The 20,943-nt window shown below is 45.5% G+C and overlaps 1 protein-coding gene across 2 annotated transcripts in view; it reads right to left on the bottom strand.

Annotated features, from left to right (window-relative positions):
- Positions 1-19,929, bottom strand: part of LOC106563161 (RIMS-binding protein 2) — a 91,113-nt gene extending 71,184 nt beyond the window's left edge. The window contains exon 1 of one of the 2 annotated variants that reach the window (XM_082958144.1): positions 17,907-19,929. In XM_082958144.1, coding sequence (XP_082814270.1) covers positions 17,907-18,086 — 180 coding nt within the window. In that variant the 5' untranslated portion in view covers positions 18,087-19,929. The remainder of the gene's footprint in view (positions 1-17,906) is intronic. The other variant, XM_045689949.2, reaches the window with a different exon arrangement.
- Between the last annotated feature and the right edge of the window lie 1,014 nt (positions 19,930-20,943).

The raw sequence follows: 20,943 nt of genomic DNA, 5'->3' as shown, positions 1-20,943 counted from the left end.
TACTCCAGAGAGCTCAGGACCTCAGACTGGGGCGAATCTTCACCTTCCAACAGGACAACTACCCTAAGCACACAGCCAAGAAAACGAAGGAGTGGCTTCGGGACAAGTGTCTGAATGTCCTTGAGTGGCCCAGCCAGAACCAGGACTTGAACCCGATCAAACATCTATGGAGAGTGTGCCCTCAGGCCTGGAGGGTGTGCCCTCAGGCCTGGAGGGAAGCTAAAGTCATTCCGCTACCAAAGAATAGTAAAGCCCCCTTCACTGGCTCAAATAGCCAACAAATCAGCCTGTTACCAACCCTTAGTAAACTTCTGGAAAAAATTGTGTTTGACCAGATACAATGCTATTTCACAGTAAACAAATTGACAACAGAATTGCAGCATGCTTATAGGGAAGGACATTCAACAAGCACAGCACTTACACAAATGACTGATGATTGGCTGAGAGAAATTGATGCTGTCTTGTTAGACTTCAGTGCAGCTTTTGACATTATCAATCATAGTCTGCTGCTGGAAAAACTTGTGTGTTGTGGTTTTACACCCCCTGCTATATTGTGGATAAAGAGTTACTTGTCTAACAGAACACAGAGGGTGTTCTTTAATGGAAGCCTCTCAAATATAATCCAGTTAGAATCAGGAATTCCCCATGGTAGCTGTTTAGGCCCATTGCTTTTTTCAATTTTTACGAACGACATGCCACTGACTTTGAGTAAAGTCAGAGTGTCTATGTATGCGGATGACTCAACACTATACACGTCAGCTACTACAGCGACTGAAATGACTGCAACACTCAACAAAGAGCTGAAGTTAGCTTCAGAATGGGTGGCAAGGAATAAGTTCTCCCTAAATATTTCTAAAACTAAAAGCATTGTATTTAGAACAAAACACTCACTAAACCCTAAACCTCAACTAAATCTTGTAATAAATAATGTGAAGACTGAGCAAGTTAAGATGACTAAACTGCTTGGAGTAACCCTAGATTGTAAACTGTCATGGTCAAGACATATTGATGCAGTAGTAGCTAAGATGGGGAGAAGTCTGTCTATAATAAAGCAATGCTCTGCCTTCTTAACAACACTATGAACAACGCAGGCCCTAGTTTTGTCGCACCTTGACTACTGTTCAGTCATGTGGTTAGGTGCCACAAAAAAAGGACTTAGGAAAGTTGCAATTGGCTCAGAACAGGGCAGCACGGCTGGCCTTTGGATGTACACAGAGAGCTAATATTAATAATATGCATGTCAATCTCTCCTGGCTCAAAGTGGAGGAGAGATTGACTTCATCCCTACTTGTATTTATGAGAGGTATTGACATGTTGAATGCACACCCATGCATACCTCACAAGACATGCCACAAGAGGTCTCTTCACAATCCCCAAGTCCAGAACAGACTGTGGGAGGCACACAGTACTACATAGAGCCATGACTACATGGACTACATTGATTTAAAAAAACAGATAACAAAAACACCTTATGGAACAGCGGGGACTGTGAAGCAACACAAACATTGGCACAGACATGCATACACACACACACACACACACACACACACACACACACACACACACACACACACACACACACACACACACACACACACACACACACACACACACACACACACACACACACACACACACACACACACACACTATACATACACATGGATTTAGTACTGTAGATATGTGGTAGTGGTGGAGTAGGGGCCTGAGGGCACACAGTGTGTTGTGAAATCTGTTAATGTATTGTAATGTTTTAAAATTGTATAAACTGCCTTAATTTTGCTGGACCCCAGGAAGAGTAGCTGCTACTTTGGCAGCATCTAATGGGGATCTATAATAAATACATATACAAACTGTGATCCATACTGAGATGGGCTGTCTGTCCCCACCCTGAGCGTTGATGATTCATCATGCAGAGGCCGTAGAGAAGCCAGATTTTGACATCGCATATAATGTAATAGTTCCATTTCACGCCATGCTGTTCATGTAAATAATGTATTAGAATTTCCGGTATCTCGCTGTTGTTTATCCCGGGAAAAGGGAAGTGGTTTGGGTTGGTAAATCTCGGTAACTGGGTTCTCACCATACAACCCTAGCGCACACACCTCATAACTGTATATCATATTGCCCTAATCAGTGGGTGCCCACTGCTGTTAGGGCCTAAAATTACTTAAACTGTCTAGTGTTTCCAGATTTCTATCATTACTTACAATATGAGTTAAATAGTTTTCCTTACAAAAAAGTGTAATTAATTATGTTAAAAACAGAATGGTGTGGGCGTATATTGTTCATAAAGATATGAATGTGAGTAGACCGCTCATTGGCCAGCTCATCCTCGTCTAGACCATTGATTGGTCAGTTCAACCTCCTCAGGAGTATGTCATCATATTCTATTAGGAAATAGTAAGTATTTTTTAAATGGTCTGTTTGAGATACAAGTTTGAGGTGGAGTTATGCTTTGGCCACAAATACAAGTGTAGCATGAGTCAACAACATTATTTTGGTTTGAGGTAACAGAATATTAACTTTTAAAAGTGAGATTTTCACTGGACAGTTACTTTAATCCAATTAGTCAGGTTTTGAAATAATTCAGGAAGGCCCTAGATTTCAATGGTGTCATCATTTTTGCACACACGCTTCTGCGGTGACAGAGACCGCTCTTGCTTTAGATCTTTCTTATTAGATTCATATGGATGAGATTCTACAGAGACATTTGTATTGATGAATTTGACTGAAACAACTGGTGGTATTACTGAAATGGGTCTGTTTTTACAGCTCTCTCACTCTGAGGGGTCACTTCAGTCATTAACAGCTCAGAGACAGGAAGAGGCAGTTGCCAAGGCAATGTAACTAGAAACAATTCCTAAGTTGTGTTGATTTGTGGGCCATGTTTCACAGCCATTTGGACAAGCAGTAGTTAAGGATTTCTAAATTCCGACAGCACCTTCCTTTGGCTAGCTGTGGCCTCTGTGCCCTCTATGGACATCATCATCACGTCATCAGTCATGTCAATACTGACTAGTCACCCCTGCATTGCTACTGGGCAAAATATGTGACTTCTTGTTTTAAGAATGTTATTTCTCTCTCATTGACTTAGACATTGAGTAATATATACAGCGTTGCATAGGCCTACATAATTTGACCCTTTAACATAACATTACAGTATATCACAATGGAAATTAAAATTCTGCAGTACATTTTCCATAAATCCATTCTGCGTTGGAGTGGGTGGGTACCTGAGATGCAATGGATTCCTGAGATCTTGCCTAAATCTGTTACATTATTAAAAGCAGTCTTCATTCAACAAGCCAAGAAACTTGTGATGTGGAAGACAAAAAAGATAGTTACATATTGGATATTACTTCTGATGATATATCGTATCTTATCGCTTTGACAATTTCGCAATATTAGTTTTGCGCTATTTGTCTTAAAAAAAAATTTTTTAACTAGGCAAGTCAGTTAAGAACAAATTCTTATTTTCAATGACGACCTAGGAACAGTGGGTTAACTGCCTTGTTCAGGGGCAGAACGACAGATTTTCATGGGGATTCGATCTTGCGACCTCTCGGTTACTAGTCCAACGCTCTAACCACTAGGTTACCTGCCAACCCAGAGTTGGCTGTACCACCTGCACCAAAACTCTAGTATTTTTTCCTTCATAGCTTGTTCTCCATCTTCTTTTTAAATAAGGAGCCAATTTGTTTACAACACTTATTTCAATGACTAATCAAAAATAATTTACTCATGGCTCTCTCTTGTCCGTCTGCAGCAGACATAGTGCCTTCAGAAAGTAATCACACCACTTGACTGTTTCCACATTTTGTTGTGTTACAGACTGAATTTAAAATGGATAAAAAATGTATTTATTTTCACTGGCCTACACACAATACCGCTAATGTCAAAGTGGAATTATGTTTTTGATTTTTCTGTTAACAAATTAATAAAACATTTAAAGCTGAAATGTCTTGAGTCAATAAGTATTCAACCCCTTTGTTATGTCAAGCCTAAATGAGTTCAGGAGTAAACATTTGCTTAACAAGTCACATAATAAGTTGCATGGACTCAGTTGCATTTTTGAATGACTACCTCATCTCTGTACCACACACATACAATTATCTGTAAGGTCCATCAGTCGAGCAGTGAATTTCATATGCAGATTCAACCACAAAGACCACGGAGGTTTTCCAATGCATCGCAAAGAAGTGCACGTATTGGTAGATGGGTAAAAAACAGGCATTGAATATCCCTTTGAACATAGTGTAGTTATTATTTACACTGGATGGTGTATCAATACACCCAGTCACCACAAAGATACAGGCGTCCTTCCTAACTCAGTTGCCGGAGAGAAAGGAAACTGCCTCAGGAGTTTCACCATGAGGCCAATGGTAACTTTAAAACAGAGTTTAATGGCTGTGATAGGAGAAAACTGAGGATGGATCAACAACATTGTAGTTACTCCACAATACGAATCTAATTGACAGAGTGAAAAGAAGGAAGCCTGTACAGAATTAAAATATTCAAAAACATGCATCCTGTTTGCAACAAGGCACTAAAGTAATACTGCAATTAACTTTTTGTCCTGAATACAAAGTGTTATGTGCTGTATTGGATTTTCCCCAAACATAACTGAGTACCACTCTACATATTTTCAAGCATAGTGGTGGCTGCATCATGTTATGGGTATGCTTGTAATAGTTAAGGACTGGGGAGATTTTCAGGACACAAAATAAATGGAATGGAGCTAAGCACAGACAAAATCTTAGAGAAAAACCTGGTTTAGTCTGCTTTCCACCAGACACTGGGAGATGAATTCACCTTTCAGCAGGACAATAACCTAAAACACAATGCCAAATCTACATTGGAGATGCTTACCAAGAAGACAGTGAATGTTCCTGAGTGGCCGAGTTACAGTTTTGACTTAAATCTACTTGAAAATCTACTTTCTGAACATTCGAGACGTGTAGTCCACTTGTCATTCCAATCTCCTTTGCATTAGCGTAGCCTCTTCTGTAGCTTGTCTACTATGTGTCTGTCTATCCCTGTTCTCTCCCCTCTGCACAGGCCATACAAACGCTCCACACCGCGTGGCCGCTGCCACTCTAACCTGGTGGTCCCAGCGCGCAAGACCCACGTGGAGTTCCAGGTCTCCGGCAGCCTCTGGAACTGCCGGTCTGCGGCCAACAAGGCTGAGTTCATCTATGCTACCCTCCAGTCCCTAGACTTCCTGGCGCTGACGGAAACATGGATTACCACAGATAACACTGCTACTCCTACTGCTCTCTCCTCGTCTGACTACGTGTTCTCGCATACCCCTAGAGCATCGAGCCAGCACTGGAATCCTCATCTCTCCCAAGTGGACATTCTCTCTTTCTCCCCTGACCCATCTGTCTATCTCCTCATTTGAATTCCATGCTGTCACAGTTACCAGCCCTTTCAAGCTTAACATCCTTATCATTTATCGCCCTCCAGGTTCCCTTGGAGAGTTCATCAATGAGCTTGACGCCTTGATAAGTTCCTTTCCTGAGGATGGCTCACCTCTCACAGTTCTGGGTGACTTTAACCTCCCCACGTCTACCTTCGACTCATTCCTCTCTGCCTCCTTCTTATCACTCCTCTCCTCTTTCGACCTCATCCTCTCACCTTCCCCCCCCTACTCACAAGGCAGGCAATACACTTAACCTCATCTTTACTAGATGCTGTTCGTCCACTAATCTCATTGCAACTCCCCTCCAAGTCTCCGACCACTACCTTGTATCCTTTTCCCTCTCGCTCTCATCCAACACTTCTCACTCTGCCCCTACTCGGATGGTATTGCGCCGTCCCAACCTTCGCTCTCTCTCTCCCGCTACTCTCTCCTCTTCCATCCTATCATCTCTTCCCTCTGCTCAAACCTTCTCCAACCTATCTCCTGATTCTGCCTCCTCAACCCTCCTCTCCTCCCTCTCTGCATCCTTTGATTTCCTCTGTCCCCTATCCTCCAGGCCGGCTCGGTCCTCCCCTCCTGCTCCGTGGCTCGACGACTCACTGCGAGCTCACAGAACAGGGCTCCGGGCAGCCGAGCGGAAATGGAGGAAAACTCGCCTCCCTGCGGACCTGGCATCCTTTCACTCCCTCCTCTCTACATTTTCCTCTTCTGTCTCTGCTGCTAAAGCCACTTTCTACCACTCTAAACTCCAAGCATCTGCCTCTATCCCTAGGAAGCTCTTTGCTACCTTCTCCTCCCTCCTGAATCCTCCTCCCCCTCCCCCCCTCCTCCCTCTCTGCGGATGACTTCGTCAACCATTTTGAAAAGAAGGTTGACGACATCCGATCCTCGTTTGCTAAGTCAAACGACACTGCTGGTCCTGCTCACACTGCCCTACCCTGTGCTTTGACCTCTTTCTCCCCTCTCTCTCCAGATGAAATCTCGCGTCTTGTGACGGCCGGCCGCCCAACAACCTACCTGACAGGTCGCTCCTACCAGGTGGCGTGGCGAGAATCTGTCTCCGCACCACGTGCTCTCACCACTGGTGTCCCCCAGGGCTCTGTTCTAGGCCCACCCCTATTCTCGCTATACACCAAGTCACTTGGCTCTGTCATATCCTCACATGGTCTCTCATATCATTGCTATGCAGATGACACACAATTAATCTTCTCCTTTCCCCCTTCTGACAACCAGGTGGCGAATCGCATCTCTGCATGTCTGGCAGACATATCAGTGTGGATGACGGATCACCACCTCAAGCTGAACCTCGGCAAGACGGAGCTGCTCTTCCTCCCGGGGAAGGACTGCCCGTTCCATGATCTCGCCATCACGGTTGACAACTCCCTTGTGTCCTCCTCCCAGAGTGCTAAGAGCCTCGGCGTGACCCTGGACAACACCCTGTCGTTCTCCACTAACATCAAGGCGGTGACCCGATCCTGTAGGTTCATGCTCTACAACATTCGCAGAGTACGACCCTGCCTCACACAGGAAGCGGCGCAGGTCCTAATCCAGGCACTTGTCATCTCCCGTCTGGATTACTGCAACTCGCTGTTGGCTGGGCTACCTGCCTGTGCCCTAAACCCCTACAACTCATCCAGAACGCCGCAGCCTGTCTGGTGTTCAACCTTCCCAAGTTCTCTCACGTCACCCCGCTCCTCCGCTCTCTCCACTGGCTTCCAGTCGAAGCTCGCATCCGCTACAAGACCATGGTGCTTGCCTACGGAGCTGTGAGGGGAACGGCACCTCCGTACCTTCAGGCTCTGATCAGGCCCTACACCCAAACAAGGGCACTGCGTTCATCCACCTCTGGCCTGCTCGCCTCCCTACCTCTGAGGAAGCACAGTTCCCGCTCAGCCCAGTCAAAACTGTTCGCTGCTCTGGCACCCCAATGGTGGAACAAGCTCCCTCACGACGCCCGGACAGCGGAGTCAATCACCACCTTCCGGAGACACCTGAAACCCCACCTCTTTAAGGAATACCTGGGATAGGATAAAGTAATCCTTCTAACCCCCCCTTAAAAGATTTAGATGCACTATTGTAAAGTGGTTGTTCCACTGGATATTATAAGGTGAATGCACCAATTTGTAAGTCGCTCTGGATAAGAGCGTCTGCTAAATGACTTAAATGTAAATGTAAATGAAAATCTAAGGCAAGACCTGAAAATGTTTGTATAGCAGAGCTTGAAGAATTCTGAAAAGAAAAATGGGCAAATGTTAAACAAGCCAGGCATGGAAAGCTCTATGTAATAAATTTTGAATTCAGGGTGTAACACAATAAAATGTGGAATAAGTCAAGGGGTATGAATACTTGCTGAAGGCACTGTATGGTGAGCAATATGCTTGGAACATCGAATCGCAACACATATAGAATCGAGAGAATCGCAATACATATCGTATTGGCACTGAAGTATCGCTACAATATCATATATTGAGGTCCCTGGCAATTCCCAGCCCTAGTTGGTAGGTAGGTAGTTATATATTTATTCTGACCTTTCAATTACTTAGCCTATGTGCCAGCAATGAGCTCTCTGCTCTGCCTCCAATTTGATTATGGGTTGGCTCAGTCTGTTCAGATCTGGATCAAGTCTGCTTTGATTAATGCCGACACAAACCTTGCTGCCCAGCTGAACTCAGTGCCCTGGCTGGCTACATCAATGATGAATATAAACTCTGGATTGCTGATGCTATGTATTGGCCATTGAGATGCTTTGAAGCCACCGGTCAGTCATATTGGCACTCCCCAGTAGGAGCATTCTTCCATAGGAATGAATGGAATTCTACAGTATTTCAATTAAATTCTTCAAGGACAAAATTATATGTATTCAAGTATTTTTGTTGTTATAGTGGGGACAGTAACATTAGCAATCTCAAAAAAGTATACTTAAAGGAAAATGTTTATATACACATTATACATACAGTTCCAGTCAAGTTTGGACACACCTATTCATTCAAGGGTTTTTCTTTATTTTTACTATGTTCCGCTGTCACGACTTCCGCCGAAGTCGGTCCCTCTCCTAGTTCGGGCGGCGTTCGGCGATCGACGTCACCGGCCTTCTAGTCATCGCCAATCCACCTTTCATTTTCCATTGGTTTTGTCTTGTCTTCCCTCACACTTGGTTTCAATTCCATCAATTACATGTTGTGTATTTAACCCTCTGTTCCCCCCCATGTCCTTGTCCGGAATTGTTTCTTGCAGTGCTTGTGCACGTTATGTTGGTGGATGCCGGGTTTTGTTTGACCCATTAATTTATTGTTCTATTTACGGTGGTTTTTATGTTTATTAAATGACACCGTTGTAAATTACTTTTCGCTCTCCTGCGCCTGACTTCCCTGCCGCCAGTACGCACCACGCTACATCCACATTGTAGAAAAATAGTCAAGAAATCAAAACAAGGAAATAACACATTTGGAATCATGTAGTAACCAAAATAGTGTCAAACAAATGAAAATATAGTTTATATTTGAGATTGTTCAAAGTAGCCACCCTTTGCCTTGATGACAGCTTTGCACACTCTTGGCATTCTCTCAACGAGCTTCATCTAGATTGCTTTTCCAACATATGCTGAGCACTTGTTGGCTGCTTTTCCTTCACTCTGTGGTCCAACTCATCCCAAACCACCTCAACTGGGTTGAGTTCAGGTGATTGTGGAGGCCAGGTCATCTGATGCAGAACTCCATCACTCTCCTTCTTGGTCAAATAGACCTTACACAGCCTGGAGGTGTGTTGGGTCATTGTCCTGTTGAAAAACAAATGATAGTCCCACTAAGTGCAAACCAGACGGGATGGCGTATCGCTGCGGAATGCTGTGGTAGCCACGCTGGTTAAGTGTGCCTTGAATTCTAAATAAATCACAGACAGTGTCACCAGCAACGCACCTCCACACCATCACACCTCCTCCTCCATGCTTCACGGTGGGAACCACACACGTGGAGATCATCCATTCATCTACTCTGCGTCTCCCAAAGACACAGCGGTTGGAGCCAAAAATTTCAAATTTGGACTCATCAGACCAAAGGACAGATTTACACCAGTCTAATGTCCATTGCTCATGTTTCTTGGCCCAAGCAAGTCTCTTCTTCTTATTGGTGTCCTTTAGTAGTGGTTTCTTTGCAGCAATTCGACCATGAAGGCCTAATTCACGCAGTCTCCTCTGAACAGTTGATGTTGAGAGGTGTATGTTACTTTAACTCTGTGAAGCATTTATTTGGGCTACAATTTCTGAGGCTAGTAACTAGTGGTGTAAAGTACTTATTAAGTAAAAATACTTTAAAATACTACTTAAGTAGTTTTTTTGGGTATCTGTACTTTACACTTTTGGCAACTTTTACTTTTACTTCACTATATTCCTAAAGAAAATAATGTACTTTTTACTCCATTTTCCAATTCACACACTTATCAAGAGAACAGTACTAAACACAAATGCCCCATCAATAAAAAATAAAAAAGTTTTTTGTTGTTGTGCCATCTGTTTTTTTTAATATAAGGAAATTGAAATGATTTATACTTTTGCTTTTACTTTTGATACTAAGTACATTTTAGCAATTCCATTTACTTTTTATACTTAAGTATATTCAAAACCAAATACTTTTAGACTTTTACTCAAGTAGTATTTAACTGGGTGACTTTCACTTGAGTCATTTTCTATTAAGGTATCTTTACTTTTACTCAAGTATGACAGTTGAGTACTTTTTCCAACACTGCTGGTACCTCTAATGAACTTATCCTCAGCAGCAGAGATAACTCTGGGTCTTCCTTTTCTGTAGAGCCAGTGTCATCATAGCAATTGATGATTTTTGCGACTGCACTTGAAGAAACTTCCAAAGTTCATGAAATGTACCAGATTGACTGACCTTCATGTCCATCATGTATTTAAAAAAAATGATATATATATATATATATATATATATATATATATATATATATATATATATATATATATTAGCTCACATAATATAAAAGTATACGTTATGGTGTCTGTAATAGAATAAATGTGGCAAAAACAAACGTAGGCATTAATAAATGCATTTATATAGCTTCCCCCCAAAAATTGAAATGGTGGGGGAGTGCCAAGATGGAGGCAAGGTGGCTTCAACACAGCGCACCGTATTAGTCATCTAGCTCATATATAAAGCCTTGGGCTACACCCAGACTGCATGGGACTTGTTAGAGGAGTGGTGGGGCTTGGTAATAATCTTTTGGAAGAAGCTAGCTAGCTAACGAAGAACAACAAAGAATATCTAGTTAACAGAAGAAAAGAAAGAGAAAATCAGGACAGAAGAAAAAGGATATCAAAGTGAAACAGTTCTCTAAAGACACAAGAGACAATAATACAAGAAACAACACTTCTGTAGCTTGTCAACTATGTGTCTGTCTATCCCTGTTCTCTCCCCTCTGCACAGGCCATACAAACGCTTCACACCGCTTGGCCGCTGCAACTCTAACCTGGTGGTCCCAGCGCGCACGACCCACGTGGAGTTCCAGGTCTCCGGCAGCCTCTGGAACTGCCGGTCTGCAGCCAACAAGGCTGAGTTAATCTCAGCCTATGCTACCCTCCAGTCCCTAGACTTCCTGGCGCTGACGGAAACATGGATTACCACAGATAACACTGCTACTCCTACTGCTCTCTCTTCGTCTGCCCACGTGTTCTCGCATACCCCTAGAGCATCGAGCCAGCGGGGTGGTGGCACTGGAATCCTCATCTCTCCCAAGTGGACATTCTCTCTTTCTCCCCTGACCCATCTGTCTATCTCCTCATTTGAATTCCATGCTGTCACAGTTACCAGCCCTTTCAAGCTTAACATCCTTATCATTTATCGCCCTCCAGGTTTCCTTGGAGAGTTCATCAATGAGCTTGACGCCTTGATAAGTTCCTTTCCTGAAGATGGCTCACCTCTCACAGTTCTGGGTGACTTTAACCTCCCCACGTCTACCTTTGACTCATTCCTCTCTGCCTCCTTCTTTCCACTCCTCTCCTCTTTCGACCTCACCCTCTCACCTTCCCCCCCTACTCACAAGGCAGGCAATACGCTTGACCTCATCTTTACTAGATGCTGTTCTTCCACTAATCTCATTGCAACTCCCCTCCAAATCTCCGACCACTACCTTGTATCCTTTTCCCTCTTGCTCTCATCCAACACTTCTCACTCTGCCCCTACTCGGATGGTATTGCGCCGTCCCAACCTTCGCTCTCTCTCTCCCGCTACTCTCTCCTCTTCCATCCTATCATCTCTTCCCTCTGCTCAAACCTTCTCCAACCTATCTCCTGATTCTGCCTCCTCAACCCTCCTCTCCTCCCTTTCTGCATCCTTTGATTTTCTCTGTCCCCTATCCTCCAGGCCGGCTCGGTCCTCCCCTCCTGCTCCGTGGCTCGACGACTCACTACGAGCTCACAGAACAGGGCTCCGGGCAGCCGAGCGGAAATGGAGGAAAACTCGCCTCCCTGCGGACCTGGCATCCTTTCACTCCCTCCTCTCTACATTCTCCTCTTCTGTCTCTGCTGCTAAAGCCACTTTCTACCACTCTAAATTCCAAGCATCTGCCTCTAACCCTAGGAAGCTCTTTGCTACCTTCTCCTCCCTCCTGAATCCTCCTCCCCCTCCCCCCCCCCTCCTCCCTCTCTGCGGATGACTTCGTCAACCATTTTGAAAAGAAGGTTGACGATATCCGATCCTCGTTTGCTAAGTCAAACGACACCGCTGGTCCTGCTCACACTGCCCTACCCTGTGCTTTGACCTCTTTCTCCCCTCTCTCTCCAGATGAAATCTCGCGTCTTGTGACGGCCGGCCGCCCAACAACCTGCCCACTTGACCCTATCCCCTCCTCTCTTCTCCAGACCATTTCCGGAGACCTTCTCCCCTACCTCACCTCGCTCATCAACTCATCCTTGACCGCTGGCTACGTCCCTTCCGTCTTCAAGAGAGCGAGAGTTGCACCCCTTCTGAAAAAACCTACACTCGATCCCTCCGATGTCAACAACTACAGACCAGTATCCCTTCTTTCTTTCTCTCCAAAACTCTTGAACGTGCCGTCCTTGGCCAGCTCTCCTGCTATCTCTCTCAGAATGACCTTCTTGATCCTAATCAGTCAGGTTTCAAGACTGGGCATTCAACTGAGACTGCTCTTCTCTGTGTCACGGAGGCTCTCCGCACTGCTAAAGCTAACTCTCTCTCCTCTGCTCTCATCCTTCTAGACCTATCTGCTGCCTTTGATACTGTGAACCATCAGATCCTCCTCTCCACCCTCTCCGAGTTGGGCATCTCCGGCGCGGCCCACGCTTGGATTGCGTCCTACCTGACAGGTCGCTCCTACCAGGTGGCGTGGCGAGAATCTGTCTCCGCACCATGCGCTCTCACCACTGGTGTCCCCCAGGGCTCTGTTCTAGGCCCTCTCCTATTCTCGCTATACACCAAGTCACTTGGCTCTGTCATATCCTCACATGGTCTCTCCTATCATTGCTATGCAGACGACACACAATTAATCTTCTCCTTTCCCCCTTCTGATAACCAGGCGGCGAATCGCATCTCTGCATGTCTGGCAGACATATCAGTGTGGATGACGGATCACCACCTCAAGCTGAACCTCGGCAAGACGGAGCTGCTCTTCCTCCCGGGGAAGGACTGCCCGTTCCATGATCTCGCCATCACGGTTGACAACTCCCTTGTGTCCTCCTCCCAGAGTGCTAAGAACCTTGGCGTGATCCTGGACAACACCCTGTCGTTCTCCACTAACATCAAGGCGGTGAACCGATCGTGTAGGTTCATGCTCTACAACATTCGCAGAGTACGACCCTGCCTCACACAGGAAGCGGCGCAGGTCCTAATCCAGGCACTTATTATCTCCCGTCTGGATTACTGCAACTCGCTGTTGGCTGGGCTCCCTGCCTGTGCCGTTAAACCCCTACAACTCATCCAGAACGCCGCAGCCTGTCTGGTGTTCAACCTTCCCAAGTTCTCTCACGTCACCCCGCTCCTCCGCTCTCTCCACTGGCTTCCAGTTGAAGCTCGCATCCGCTACAGACCATGGTGATTGCCTACGGAGCTGTGAAGGGAACGGCACCTCCATAACTTCAGGCTCTGATCAGGCCCTACACCCAAACAAGGGCACTGCGTTCATCCACCTCTGGCCTGCTGGCCCCCCTACCTCTGAGGAAGCACAGTTCCCGCTCAGCCCAGTCAAAACTGTTCGCTGCTCTGGCACCCCAATGGTGGAACAAGCTCCCTCACGACGCCAGGACAGCGGAGTCAATCACCACCTTCCGGAGACACCTGAAACCCCACCTCTTTAAGGAATACCTGGGATAGGATAAAGTAATCCTTCTAACCCCCACCCCCCCCCCCTTAAAAGATTTAGATGCACTATTGTAAAGTGGTTGTTCCACTGGATATCATAAGGTGAATGCACCAATTTGTAAGTCGCTCTGGATAAGAGCGTCTGCTAAATGACTTAAATGTAAATGTAAATGTAATAAAGTGGTGGGGGGGTAAAGTCGGATCCAGACGGATTGTGCAAAGGAGGGGGGGGGGGACAAACACTCAATCCATTGCTTAAGTAACCCAACATTTTATAGGTAACTCCTTCCTGTCACCATACTGCCATGGTGTCTCATTGTGGAATAGAGGAATCGTGTCGGCCCTGCACATTTTTTCCTCCCTCTATGAAAACGGGGCTGTACTTTTAGCGGTCTATTGGAGAGGATAATGGATTTATGGAGGCTGCCTGAGAGATAGAGAGAGAAACAGCTGAAAGAGGTCTGCTCTGCCTGGGTCAAATTCAATTAGGGAGGATGGAGACCTCAGCCAAAGCAGACTGTGACGAAAATCACTTTAGGAACCCTTCGCCAAAACAATATGAATTTCCTGGGGGTTAGTTTAATGGGATCTAATAGGATTGCAATGTACTGAATTTGAATGGGATATGTTAACCCTGTGATTTTGTCTTCATGCATTTGAATAGCACACATTAGTGATGCAAATTATGACCCTGGCACTACACTGTCATTAGCCTTTATTGTTAATTCGCCGTTGTTCCAGTTAGCATCCATATTGTTCTTATCATGAGGACTATCATTGCGGGGGCTGTGCCCGGGGCTCGCACAGCGGAGGTGTTGCCATGGGGATGGTGTCTGGAAAGATGGCTGTTGCCTTTTAGCGGGAGCCCTCCTTAAAGACACACAGAAGGTCATTTCTCACCCAGGGTCCACTCCTGCCATGCCCAACACAGAGGGTCGCCAGGCAACAAGCAACGGGGCTACAGCAGCCCTCTCTGTCACAAGATACACAAAAGTACGTGGACAACCCTTCAAATTAGTGGATTCAACTATTTCAGCCACACCCGTTGCTGACAGGTGTATAAAATCGAGGACACAGCTTTGCAATTTCCATAGACAAGCATTGGCAGTCGATTGGCATTACTGAAAAGCTCAGTGACTTTCAAAGGGGTACCGTCATAGGATGTCACCTTTCCAACAAGTCAGTTAATCAAATTTCTGCCCTGCTAGAGCTGCCCGGTCAACTGTAAGTGCTGTTATTATGAAGTGTAAATGTCTAGGAGCAACAACAGCTCAGCCGCGAAGTGGGAGGTCACACAAGCTCACAGAACGGGACCACTGAGTGCTAAAGCGTGTAAAAAAATCACTAACTACCAAGTTCCAAACTGCCTCTGGAAGCAACGTCTGCACAATAACTGTTTCTCGGGAGCTTCATGAAATGGGTTTCCATGGCCGAGCAGCCGCACACAAGCCATGCGCAATGCCAAGCGTTGGCTGGAGTTGTGTAAAGCTCACCTCCATTGGACTATGGAGCAGTGGAAACATGACTGATGACTCACGCTTCACCATCTGGCAGTCTGACGGACGAATCTGGGTTTGGCGGATGCCAGGAGAATGCTACCTACCCCAATGCATAGAGCCAACTGTAAAGTTTGTTGGAGGAGGAATAATGGTTCGGGCTAGGCCCCTTAGTTCCAGTGAAGGGAAATCTTAATGCTACCACATACAATGACATTCTAGATGATTATGTGCTTCCAAATTTATGGCAACAGTTTGGGGAAGGCCCTTTCCTGTTTCAGCATGACAATGCCCCATGCACAAAGCGAGGTCCATAAAGAATTGGTTTGTTGAGACTTGTGTGGAAGAACTTGACTGGCCTGCACAGAGCCCTGACCTCAACCCCATCGAGCACCTTTGGGATGAATTAGAATGCCGACTGCGAGCCAGGTCTAATCGCCCAACATCAGTGCCCGACCTCACTAATGCTCTTGCGGCTGAATGGAAGCAAGTCCCCTCAGTAATGTTCCAACATCTAGTGGAAAGCCTTCCCAGAAGAGTGGGTGCTGTTAAAGCAGCAAAGGGGGAACAACTCCATATTAATGCCAATGATTTTGGAAAGAGATGTTTAAGCAGGTGCCCACATATTTTGTATGTAGTGTATCGCCATACTAGCAACCCAGACACTGTCACTATAACCCATCCCCACACTGTTAACCCAGCCTCTGTCATAACTTAAACCCAATCTAGCAACCCAGTCTCCGTCATAACAAATCCCCACAATGGAATCGATCCCAGTCACTGTCACAGTACACTACCAATCTGGCAACCCAGTCACTGACATATAATATAACCAATCTGGCAACTGATTCCTAAGTGGCAAATATAACTCCTCACCTCTCTACCATGCAAGCTGATATGTGGTGAGCGTTCTGGCACAAAATGGTTACTGTGCATCACCAAAGTGGGTGCCACAATGGATCAGGTGAGCTTCCCCCTTACTATGTAAAAAGCTTTGATTACCTCAGTAGGTAGAAAGTTGCTATATAAATCTTATTAATATATACATACAACTGCCAAAATAAAGAAACAATTGAGTAAATGAGGGATACAAAGTATATTGAAAGCAGCAATTAACATCCCATCATGCTTAGGGTCATTTGGTATTTTATTAGGATCACCATTAGCTGTTGCAAAAGCAGCAGCTACACTTCCTGGGGTCCATAAAAATCATGACATAATACAGAACATTAATAGAAAAGAACAGCTCAAGGACAGAACTACATTTTAAAGGCACACGTAGCCTACATATTAATACATACACACAAACTATATAGGTCAAATAAGAAGCGTTGTGCCGTGAGGTGTTGCTTTATCTGTTTTTTGAAACCAGGTTTTTCATTTGAGCAATGTGAGATGGAATGGAGTTCCATGCAATAATAGCTCTATATAATACTGTACGCTTTCTTGAATATGCATCCATACACATTAGGGTCAGGTATAAAACGCCCAGTTGCCCATTATTTTGGCTAACATGGCTAGAAGAATACATCTCAGTAAATTGGAAAGAGGGGTCTCAAAACAGGATAGGGGATTTAAAGGGTGTATGTGCCAAGGCACATTCAAGCTGTTCTGGCGGTTCATGGTGGCCCAACTCCCTATTAACTTTTTCCTTTATTTTGGCAGTTACCTGTATACAATCCAGCATGTCATAACACATAGAAAACCAGTCGCTGTCACTTTAACACATCCCCACTCTAACAACCCAGCCTCTGGTGACTCATCATCCATTACATTTCACACAGCTGGAATGGGAAAGCATTCCTCCTGCACAAGGAACATGGAGTTACGAAATGAAACGTGCACACAACAATGTGGATGTGTTAACACTCCAACACATACACATATAGTACATACACAATAGTGAACCACATTAAATTACCATGAGAGCATTAAGATACTGGACAGACGTGACAGCTGATCCTCAAGTCATATGGATGACAGAAAGCAATGTTCTGGGATTTAGGCCTATGCGTGTTGGCCAATGACAAGCCAATATTGTGTGTACAGTAAGTACCCATCTCTGCCTTCTCCACCTTACATCTCCATTGAGTGAAATTGATTTGGAACAAGTGAGGCTTGCAACAGCAAGCAGCCATTATGGTCTGTCAGTTTCCCTCTACCAATCTGTCCCTATCGTGCTAGTGGGCCTGTTGCCAGGACAACGGCTTTTACACCTTCACCCCTGGGACCAAGGTGAGCCCCAGAGGACTTCCTCCCCTTCCCCTGTTCTCCTCTCGTCTGCTCTTCACTTCACCTCCATATCTTACACACTCTCCTGACTGCGCAATACACAGTGGCACGACAAACCGCACAACATCTGCTATGCATGAGAGCTTGCCATAAAGACCTATTTACCATAAAGGAACGAAACATAAACTCGCTAGTCTATACAATAGACATACTCTGAGAACAATATTGTGATCAAAATAAATGCAGTATGATAAATCACTGCCTTCAAGGCCCAAACTGAGGGTTATCGGGATAGATGGAGACTGATCAAAAACACAGATATGCTGTACTCTGGAGAATAGATGGCCCATAACAAAAACACCTTTTAGTGATTGAGAGCTGTCTGGGCTAGTTGTGTGGAGGAGAGAGGAGAAAGTCCAGACTCACCAGTGTTCTATACTGCTGTTTCTCCTGGCGAAGGGTAGCCACCTCAAGCTTTAGGGCTCGGTTTCTATCCTCCAGAAGGCGGAAGAGGCTGACGTTGTGGGATGAAAGAACTGTGGAGTGCAGGGGAGTAACCTCATGTCTCAGCTGCAAGAGAAGGAGGGAAAGATATACGCTAGCCATCCGTCTTATCCTGAATCTCCATGCAGGCTTTTGAAAGAGGAAGCTGAATAGGCTTGGGCCTGGTCAGTATTTGAATGGGAGACCACCTGGGGGAAAAAAACAGGGTGGGGTGTTCTAGATTTAGAGGGCCACTAATACAGAGTGACAAACTCCTCCATCTGGTCTAAGGAAACCCCATTGCCCGGGAACAGTGATAGGGACACTGCCCTGCTATGGGTGCCATCCCTTAAACCAAGGACATAATAAATGCAATCCAAAAACAGGACCATACCCCAAATTAATGTTTTTAGCGTCCCCCAGTGCTACAGTGCAAATTATTTATGTAAGACAACTGTACAGGATGACATAGGAGATGAGATGATTTCATAATTGCCAGTCTCACATGATGACATGTGTGCCCAGCTATAGGTCCTCCCCAGGAACTGTCATACAGCAGGAAGGGGATAGGGTTGTGACTGTGGCTGTGACTGCATGGAACTAGGGATCCAGGGCCAGTCTGACGGGACAACTGACTCAAGGGAACACTAATGCTGCCTCTGTCCCTGTCTGCTGAAATTAGCCACCCTCCAGTGGACACGTCTCCCCCATGACTCCGTCTAAACACTCCATCCCCTCAGGGTGAGAGGGAGGTGTGTGTGTGTGTGTGTGTGTGTATGTCTGTGTATGTGTGTGCAGTGTGTGTTGATGGTAGTTGATGAGCAAACACAGATATACCCTTCAGACCCGTTCACCCCACACACAGCTCTGTGGAAGGAAAAAGAGAGAGGTCCGGCCGGCCGAAGAGACATCCAGGCCTCTCACAAAGCATTATGGGGGAATGATATAGGGCTGAAAGTTGGTCAGCTGCAGTTTGAAATCCCTAGTGAGGTGTAGTGCTCCTGTTGAGCCCCTAAGCGAGGCACTTAGCCGTCTCAGGCACTCCAATATCTAGAGATATAAAAAGCAACGTATCCACCTAGACAAAAGCAACCTGCAGAGCACTACTTTGAAAGCCTCCCTGTACGATGTAATGGCTCTGTCTTCCTGTTCGGTCTCATGCCCACTCTTCTGTGATTCATCTTTCTCTTAGAAATGTTTAATGACCATAGTGTATAATGAGAAAAATGTGTCTGAAAGACAAGCTTGTCAGAACATCCATTTACTCTCTCTAAAAGCTTTTCAAATAAATAGCTTTGGTCCCTCAGTGACCTCTGATCAGAACGTCTTCCAACCACATGAACCAAGTCACGAAAACACCAAGAGCCAAGACCACAGGTGTGTGTTTTATCTGGGCTATTTGTTACTTAATTCCTAAGATATGAATGTGTTTGGGATCTTAAACTGAACCTTCCAGGGGAGGATTTCCTAATCCTGACATACACACACGCTGCTGTGCAAATCACTAACACCTACCATTGGAAGACTGTTTGTCAACCATCCAGCTGGTACCCACACACAACAGCCCCCCTGACAGATAGACCAACAGCCACAACACCAACCAGGGAACCAGGCAGGAAGCCAGCCAGACAAACCTGCGGATCAGCCAACCAGCTCATATAGCAGAAAAGTGGCAGATGGACACATACGCGAGACATCTGATTCACAAGCCATTAAGACCAAAGAGAGGGTCGTTCCATGTCTTTTCAGCAAGCCATGACACCCCCAATCTCAGATTGTTTTGATGTTGTTTCTGTAGTTATAAACGGAGAAGATTAGCATTCATGCAACATTATTTTGTTGAAATGAATTTGATCTCTGAGAAATTAAGCTAATTGATTGCACCGAAATTGGCCACTTTAAAGGATCGGATTCATATATTCAATAAATATAGTACATAACAACTGATTTGGACTCCCAAAATTCTAACAATGAGTAAGATATAAGGATTCCAAAGAAAGCCACCCACGGACCCAATCCCCCCCCCCACACACGCCAATCCCAACAACAAGTATACAATATACACTGCTCAAAAAAATAAAGGGAACACTAAAATAACACATCCTAGATCTGAATGAATGAAATAATCTTATTAAATACTTTTCATTACATAGTTGAATGTGCTGACAACAAAATCACACAAAAATAATCAATGGAAATCCAATTTATCAACCCATGGAGGTATGAATTTGGAGCCACACTCAAAATTAAAGTGGAAAACCACACTACAGGCTGATCCAACTTTGATGTAATGTCCTTAAAACAAGTCAAAATGAGGCTCAGTAGTGTGTGTGGCCTCCACGTGCCTGTATGACCTCCCTACAACGCCTGGGCATGCTCCTGATGAGGTGGCGGATGGTCTCACATTTACATTACATTTAAGTCATTTAGCAGACGCTCTGAGCGGGAACTGTGCTTCCTCAGAGGTAGGGAGGCGAGCAGGCCAGAGGTGGATGAACGCAGTGCCCTTGTTTGGGTGTAGGGCCTGATCAGAGCCTGAAGGTACGGAGGTGCCGTTCCCCTCACAGCTCCGTAGGCAAGCACCATGGTCTTGTAGCGGATGCGAGCTTCAACAGGAAGCCAGTGGAGAGAGCGGAGGAGCGGGGTGACGTGAGAGAACTTGGGAAGGTTGAACACCAGACAGGCAGCGGCGTTCTGGATGAGTTGTAGGGGTTTAATGGCACAGGCAGGGAGCCCAGCCAACAGCGAGTTGCAGTAATCCAGACGGGAGATGACAAGTGCCTGGATTAGGACCTGCGCCGCTTCCTGTGTGAGGCAGGGTCGTACTCTGCGAATGTTGTAGAGCATGAACCTACAGGATCGGGTCACCGCCTTGATGTTAGTAGAGAACGACAGGGTGTTGTCCAGGGTCACCCCAAGGTTCTTAGCACTCTGGGAGGAGGACACAATGGAGTTGTCAACCGTGATGGCGAGATCATGG

Source organism: Salmo salar, chromosome 11 (assembly GCF_965601325.2).
Source record: "Salmo salar chromosome 11, fSalSal1, whole genome shotgun sequence".
NCBI classification, from domain to species: domain Eukaryota; kingdom Metazoa; phylum Chordata; class Actinopteri; order Salmoniformes; family Salmonidae; genus Salmo; species Salmo salar.
This window is presented reverse-complemented; position numbering and strand designations above follow the sequence as displayed.